The sequence below is a fragment of the Cherax quadricarinatus genome, chromosome 61 (assembly GCF_038502225.1).
Source record: "Cherax quadricarinatus isolate ZL_2023a chromosome 61, ASM3850222v1, whole genome shotgun sequence".
NCBI lineage: Eukaryota > Metazoa > Arthropoda > Malacostraca > Decapoda > Parastacidae > Cherax > Cherax quadricarinatus.
In genome coordinates this window covers 14,485,245-14,493,882 of record NC_091352.1, presented here as the reverse complement: position 1 = coordinate 14,493,882, position 8,638 = coordinate 14,485,245, and the positions used below count along the sequence as shown (strand labels likewise).

At 41.1% G+C, this 8,638-nt stretch overlaps 1 protein-coding gene across 1 annotated transcript in view; it reads right to left on the bottom strand.

The window, feature by feature from the left end:
- Window positions 1–6,318: 6,318 nt before the first annotated feature.
- The window catches only part of shu (shutdown), a gene marked incomplete at its 5' end in the record, with an annotated part of 53,660 nt that continues 51,340 nt past the window's right edge, over window positions 6,319–8,638 (bottom strand). Inside the window, 1 exon segment of the mRNA XM_070098249.1 lies at window positions 6,319–7,964. Coding sequence (XP_069954350.1) covers window positions 7,532–7,964 — 433 coding nt within the window.

Here is an 8,638-nt window from a genome sequence, read left to right as displayed (position 1 = left end):
AGGTTCCAATTTGCCTGATCAAATTGCCAGCGTGGGATGCGAAGAGGTGGTGAATATGAAGGGGAAGTAAGAATGATTGGGAAATGATCGCTGTCATGCAAGTCCGGGAGAACAGACCAAGTGAAGTCTAATGCAGCGGAGGAAGAGCAGACAGAGATCGATGCAAGAGTGTGTGAGAGTCCTAGGATCAAAATGGGTGTGAGTACCTGTATTTAAAACATGGAGGGGGTGGGTGGCAAGAAAAGCCTCTAACTGAATGCCACGGGAATCACAGTGAGACCCCCCCCCCCAGAGGAAATGATGGGCATTAAAATCGCCAAGTAACAGAATCGGTGGCGGTAATGACAAAACAAGAAAGGCAATATCCGGAATAGATAATGCCTGAGAAGGAGAAAGATATAAACAGAGCGTATACCACCTATGCAAGTGGATATGGGCTGCTGTGTAATGCAGCGAAGTACAAACAAATAGCTGATGGTACGGAATATCATTGCGTAGAAGAAGGGCACTTTTATTAAAGGTCCCATTAGGAAAAGGATCTGACGAATACAATAAATTATAGCCTGAAATGGGAGAGATAACAGCAGAGTGTAATTTTGGTTCCTGTAAGCAAACACCAACAGGGGAAAACTGGGAGCGTAACATCTGAAGCTCACCCCGATAACCCGAGGCCGCATATATTCCACTGTAAATAGGCCATGATTGGCAATGATAAAGATACTTGAAATCCACAGGTAAGGGTTCCTACGGACTAGAGGGGTTAGAAAAGTCCACATGCGGAGGCAGCGGAAAACGTTCAAGCAGCGAAGGAACAGAGCGCTGTGAAGAAAGGAGTTGCGCAGATGGAGGAGAGGAGAGAGAAGGAACAGAGGGTGAATCAGTGTCCATTGATGGTTTGGTCTCTGCAATATATTCAGAGATTGCTTCAAGTGTTTCGGAATTCAGAGACGTCGTATGGGAGACAATATTGGAGATGGTAGGGGGAGGATGAGTAAAGATTGGAACGGTAATGGACTGTACCAAGGTAGGGGGGGGCGAAAGGGTGGAGGGAACTGGAGAAGAAGCGTGGAAGGGGGCAGAAGAGGCAGAAACCTGGGAGGTGGCAGAAGAGGAAGAAACCTGGGAGGGAACAGGGGAGGTAGGTATAGTACGAGGAGGAGGGTGAACCTCTACACTTGTAACAGAGCCAGTGAGAGGGGAAGAACCCGGTAGAGACAGGGAAGGTAAAATGAGGTGGAAGTAGGGAAGGAGGGGTTAAAGGACCTTTTTTTGACTTCTGAGAAGTAGAGGGATGATTGGGAGGAGGTGTCGTACGAGGTCTCGTCGATACTGAGGCTTGTGAGGGAGAACACGAAGAAGCATGAACAGACTGAGGCATTGAAGTAGGGACGTCTGAGCCTAGGACAGCAAAAGAATTAGATACAGGAGTGACTATGGGAGAGGTAACCACAGAGGAGGCTGCAGAAGATGGGACCCCAGAAGTGGGGGGACGTTTTGAAACACGGGAATAAGAAACACGAGGTAGTCTCCCTCGGAGGCGGAGCCGAGAAACTGCCATGGCATAAGGGAGACCTTCTGCCTCTGAGGTAACGGATTTCCCGCTCATTTAAGTAGGCTTGGCAATGGCGAGATTATGAAGGGTGAGCCTCATGACAATTAAGGCAAGAGGGAGGTCGATTGCAAGACGTATTAGAATGGGCATTCGGCTATGGATCTGCAATATTTAGCTGGATGGCAAAATCGCCAGCAATTTCTACACTGCTGCGGTGTAGGGATCACCTTTCGAACTTGTAACCGATGTCCTGCCACATAAACTGAGGATGGGAGTTCATGGCTGTCAAAAGTTAAACAAGCCACATTGCTAGGGTATCGTCTCTGCCCGCGGGCAGGAAGAACATAAGTGTCTACCTTGAGGATTGGGAGATCTTGGAGTTCCAGCTGTTCAAGAATGTCATTGCCACACGTCTGGAAATTTTGTTGAACTATGGTATGGGGCAGAATGACGGTACCACTACAAGAATTGAGGGAATGATGTTTTTCAATAGTGACGGGAACAGTATCTATATGGAAAAGAAGAGAAAGATCATGAGCTTGGGTAGCATTCTGTACAGTGATGATGCACATACCGCTCTTAAGAGCATGAAAAGAAATATCTTTTCCAACATGGCGTAGGAGTGCCTTGCCAATACTGTGGTCGGAAAGATAGGCGGTAGAGGAAGTCGGTCGTAAGTGAAGAATTTAGTCCATTGTGCAGTCTGAAACTGAGCATGGAAAGGGAGTGCAGGACGTGTTGATCTTTTCTGAGAAAAACGAGAAGTTGGAGAAGTATCATCAGAAGGTAACTGTCGTTGGCGTTTAAGCGTGGGACAAGAATTGGTCCGACGCGGAACGGGCCGGCGATTCGAAAATTGCCGCACCGTAGAGGGAGAGGCCGGAAGCATAGTCAAAGGAGAGCGGAGGTCATATAAATCAAAGGAGTCAGTCGAGACCTCAGTACCTGAAGCGGGTGAGGAAACAGCACCGGCAAGAGGTACAGAGGCATGAGGAGTGTCCGAAGAGTGGTCCAAAGACGAGGCGGGGTCAGAACGGGGTGCGATATCAAGAAGGGGCCCGGGGGAATCAGGTTCATGGACTAGGGCTGCCATGGTTAGGTTACTTCTTTCTTTTTGTTTTTAAGAAAAAAAAAGAAAAAAGAAAAATAAAAATAAAAAAAGAATAAAAAAAGGGGGGACTGGGGAGAGATAGTTCCTAGGAGGAATGAAAGGGCCAGAAATCTCCCTCCGCGCCCAAGAAGACCTCGGCACTGCAAGTAGCGTAGATGCAGCATGGAACCCGTGCCATACCCTACCCATCATGCCAGTAAACTAGCAATCCGGGATAGCAACCTCGCATCTGCTGAGCTACCTCGGTGGACAAAAGAGAGGGCGGCCGGATATCCGCCACAAAGCATACCTCCTTCAGCCACCACCCAGATACACCCGTCGCCCGAAGCCACTCTCCAGGATACCGGAGAGGGATCGGGATATCCCCAGGCGATCCAGATTCCACGGCAAACTACGCCACCGCCAAGAACCTCAACAGAATGGGATGGACCCTGGTACCCTTTCCCCTACCTGGGAAGTAGCGTGCCTGTGGGAAAAATCCCAAAGGCCAAAAAGAGGAAGGGCAAAAGGGAGGGGTGGGGAGGGGGAGGAGGAAAGGGAAAAGGGGAGGATGGGGATGATGGGATAGGGAAGGGGGGATTGGGGCGTAATTAGGTTCGGTCTGAGGAAGTAGACCGACAGGTCTAATTCTTCAGACCAAGAGCCTCTTCACCACGCCAAGGAGCCCCCCTTGAAGAGGAATTAACTGTTAAACATTTAAGGATCATACAGAACTTTTATTGATAAATTACCACCTATACAGGTAATAATAATCTGATCCTTCCTCTCAGTAGGAAACAACAGCACAAATTCAATAAGCAGAGGCATTTTAAATTTATTGCACAAACTGCTCTTTGTATCTTAAAATAAATTGTAGCACTTGCAAGCCAAACATTTACTTTTTAATCATTGGAAAGTGCTAAACCCATAGGGTTCCTATTGTACCTGGGGAATAAGAGGCAACCAGTCTCAATCCAAGGAAAAGGAGGCTGAATCCAGTTCCCTAATTAAAAGCCTCTAACTAGCATTAAGGTATCTCCCTAGAGGGAATACAAGTCTTTGAGTATGATACACTTATTATTTTTATATTTAGAAGGGGGCACTAAACCCATAGGGGTCATACAATGCCTAGCAAAAGGGAGGCATTCAGGTATGCTCCAAGGAAGAGGAGAGCAGATCCTATTCCTGTGATCAAGAGCCCATCACCAACTTCAAGGAACCTCCCTTCAGGAGTAAGATACCAGTCATGAAGATTTGAAACCATCAAATGGAACCCTTGGAGGAATAAAAATAAAATCCATTAACCACTTATACATACCCTTTCAGGGGACTATTAAAAAATTATAAAATTGCATGCAAATTCAATCTGTTAAGACTGCTTTTCAGAAAAGCATTTTTTTTTTTCCTCCATGAATCTGCAATAAAAGAGGCCTTTGAATTCGTTTGTCAATCAATAATAGGGAAAGCATACAGGGATAGAATGGAATAGGCAATGATAGGATGCAACGTACAAATTATATTAACTTGTTTTGGACAGAGAACTTGAAAGTAATTTGATATGGCCAAAACAAAAGAAATTTTGCACTGTAATGAGCTACTCATCCTTCCAAAAAATAAGTGACGTTAAAATCATTCATATATAGGAAATGACAAATCCCATAAGGAAGAATTGAGGGAATTCTATTCGTAGCAATTGGAAAAAAGGTACAGTACTTACAAGCATACATACCCATGGTAAGCCATCTTCAGTGAAGTCAAAAAAGAATTGAAAAGGAAAGGCTGTAATTGACCCCAACGCAAAAAGCCTGTCTAAAAGGTCTTCAGAAAATGGAGATAGGCCTTGTAGGCCTACCATCCCCACTGGGATAAGACAAAATCATAAAGTCATGTCATAAGCCTGCTCTAGGTCAAATAAATGTACCATAACAGTATTAGCACTGACCAATCAAATATACTGAATCACCAAATTAAAGGGTTTCTTTTGGAATGGGCCTTCCTGTATCAATGTATTTTTTTCTGGAAAGCACTAACTCATGACCTCTCCTATAGCAAAAGGTGATGGGTCATACAATTTTGGGTTTTACATACTCCACAAGTCTTTTATTACGCTAAGTTCCCATAATTCACAAATGGAGCCGGTAAAAGCAACGAGTTGAATACCATATTTCTGCTGGAAAATACACAAACTTTTATAGCCTGCACAGACTCGCTAAACCATCTAAACTACAGGAAGCAGCTCGCTGCATCTGGAATCTTTCAGGAATGGAGAAAATCACACACACACACACACACGGTAATTACTTGAGGTTCAGGTTTAGTATCAACACTGAGGTTGGAAGTATATGCCTGTGGCCCTGCACTCTGAAGGATAAATGCATAAATGATATCAAATGTTTCCCATTTTTGGTTACTCTAACTTATTGGAAAAGGGCAATAAGACTATTAGAGTAAGACTACTAGAAAACACTGTCAACATGTTTTCAAGAACTCTCTATCTACCAGCAGATATAAGTGGTAATCAGCCAGGGTGTAATGGCTATGTAGGCCTGTGGACTTAGGTAATCAGGAACTATACATGACGGCAATGGCCTCAGGCCAAGCTGTGAAAGTAAGAAAAATACTTGAAACTAGTCACAGGTATAAGTCATGATTAAAATTCAGCAAGAGTAGACTCTCAAATTCCATAAATAAAGATGAGCTGTGCAAAAGTATCCATTAGTGGTCAATGCAATAGTTATGAGACCAAAAAGATGTGTTGCAGCCTCTACAGGTTGCCTGGGCAGTAGAATGACTCTGTTGAGTTAACACTGAAAGTCCCAATTTACCTTAAGACTGGCTTAGCTGTTGGTTAGAGGAAGAGTCACAGATTTTCAGGCACAATTAACACAAATAAGTCACTCTTGGTCTGTTAAGTTACCTATGGTCCTCAAAAGAATTAAAAATCCCAAGCCAATACAACTCATAACACTGATGGACCTCAAAATCTACCCAGTATACCCTATCCAGTACATCTTATAATATCAATGTAATTCAATTACTCCTAGGTAGTAGGTTGGTAGACAGCAACCGCCCAGGGAGGTACTACCGTCCTGCCAAGTGAATGTAAAACTGAAGCCTGTAACTGTTTTACACGATGGTAGGATTGCTGGTGTCTTTTTTTTTCTGTCTCATACACATGCAAGATTTCAGGTATGTCTTGCTACTTCTACTTACACTTAGGTCACACTACACATACATGTACAAGCATATATATACACACCCCTTTGGGTTTTCTTCTATTTTCTTTCTAGTTCTTGTTCTTGTTTATTTCCTCTTACCTCCATGGGGAAGTGGAACAGAATTCTTCCTCCGTAAGCCATGCGTGTTGTAAGAGGCGACTAAAATGCCGGGAGCAAGGGGCTAGTAACCTCTTCTCCTGTATATATTACTAAATGCAAAAGGAGAAACTTTCGTTTTTCCTTTTGGGCCACCCCACCTCGGTGGGATACAGCCAGTGTGTTGAAAGAAGAAAGAAAGAATTCAATTACTCACAATAAAACCCAAGGAAATACAACCCATAACATTAATGAAAGTCACAATAACCCTTAACAAAATTAATGGGTGGCAAGTCAACTGGTCTTATCTGATGAAGCAAACGTAATGTCCTCTATATTAACAAGGATTTTTATACAGTAAATTAATAAAGCTGTATTTTATTTAAAGTAATACTTTGGCACTAAATCACAGCACAAGTTTTTAATTCCTAATAATACAAAAAAGTACACTCTCTCTCTTAAAAACAAAATTTTCTAAATATCTTGCCAAAACACTGATCCATTACAATAGAAAATATGAAATATATATTGCAGATGGGTGCAACTGGACTAGATATATTTACTTCCAAGACTTAAGTTCTGGTGTTCCCACAGAACAGATGAAACCCAGTGAGGTCTGCTGGTTCTGCTTCCTTGCTTAACATAAGACTGCTATGGCAATTAACACTCAAGCCTAGGAATGTTCAGAACCCAAGTTTCAATCCCACAGATACTGTACTCGAAGATTTCACATTAATGCGAGATTTGGAGTTAAATATACTTCAGTACTCAAATTATTTTTCAAGCAATGCAACTTTATAATTACATATCTAAACACTAATGTAATAATAATTTCCCTCAACATTAAAGGACTTCCCTATTACTAAGTACAGCTGCCATTTATTATACCTATTCATACAAGAGTTAAATATTTTATTTCTTCATTTATTGTACTTTTATTAAAGGTACTTTCATAGGTAAAGGCAACATATGCAAACAAGATGCATTCACCTTGTCCAGCCTTATTTTAAGCGTAGTCTGTTTTAACAATTCTCCCCAAAGGCAACTGTGTGGTTGTAACTGAATTAATTAATGTTGAGAAAGTAATGACAGAATTTTGTGCACAAAGTAAGTTTTCAAACAGACTCACAGCCTACTTCTTTACATACATTATTTTAGGTCAGGTCAAACTAGATTAACAATTTCTAACAAAATGTAATGAAGTAAAATCCCTGACAAGGGGGTATGTGCTCTCAATGCAACAGTAGCTGGGTAAGCAAGATTTTTACAATTCACAGCATCTGAGTTTTGCTACAAAGATGATGTCTCAATTAGATAGTATTCTTAATACTAACTTAACATTTTCAGAAAAAAAAAATAATAAATTTAGGCATTTCTTAGATAAAAGAAATTATCAAATTCAAATTAACAAGAGTAAATCAAAAAACTAATTTATTGTAAAAAATTCCATTCAATTTTTTTATCACGCTGCATTACAGCATAACCTCAATTAACCATCAGCATACTCATAACTCATTCAATAAGCCTTTGACAACAAAGAAAACAAAAATTTAACCACTGACTCCAGAAAGGTTGCTACTGTACTGCTTTTTTCATTATTTTTAAGATTGTCTCAGCACCATTTGGCTTAACACTTATAATACACTCAGCAGCCTTTGCAGCTGCTGTCACACAGGCAATCTCCACAGGTGACAAGCTGCTAGGAAATTGCAGTTCATTCATATTAGGCTCAGCAATAAATCTCAGTATCGTCTGTTCAACAACTCTCTCAAATTCTGGTCGAACTTTAACAACATTCTCCGTGAGGGTCCCAGCTGAACTCTGTACAAGAGGTTCAAACATTTGCTTGTACATGAGCTGCTCCTGTGCCTCATATTTCTGTTCTTTAAGTAGCACCATTTCCAGCTCTGAACTGATATCCATGTTGTTTGGTTTCAGACGCTGAGCATGCAAGAGTGCTTTACGTGCACCTTTAAAATCATGCAACATACACTTGGCTTTTCCATATCTGAAAATATTATAAGTGTATATTCATAAAAATGTTAAACTTGAATGGATCTTTCGAAGTGGTGAATAGAAAACATCAAATGCTAAGAAATTATTATTTTCCCAAGAAAGTATTAAACTCGTAGAGTTAAATAGTGCCTGTAAAATGAAGGTATTCAGGTTTGATTTAAAGCTCCAATCACTTGGATCAAGAGTCTTTCACCAGCATCAAGGCATTTTCCTTGAAGAGAATCACTAAGCAAATGAAAGCAAGAATCATTATGTAAGTGGGTTTATCTCTATTACTGAAGTCTTCTTTCCTCTAACAGCTCCTATTTTGTGATGAGGTAGTTTTATAAAGTACTTCAAGAAATAAATGGAACACATAAGTGAACTCACACCAACTTGTTTCCTATGTAAAAAAAAAAATCTGTGAAAATAGACTAACAAGTGCCTCAATAACTACCACATACAGTACACTATTATGTGGGAAAGTAGACAAAAATATAAGGAGGCAATAAATGTAAAGGCAAGTAAAATAAATGGGGAAGCAGTTGTCAATAAAAAAAAAAAGGAAAGGCAGTAGTTATGGACTAGGTACTGTAGAGAAGAAATACAGTGAGGGTAGTGCTGGGTTTCTCTACTGAAAATTCATTCTTTTAAACAGAACTTAGTGGGTTTACCACTAAGTTCTGC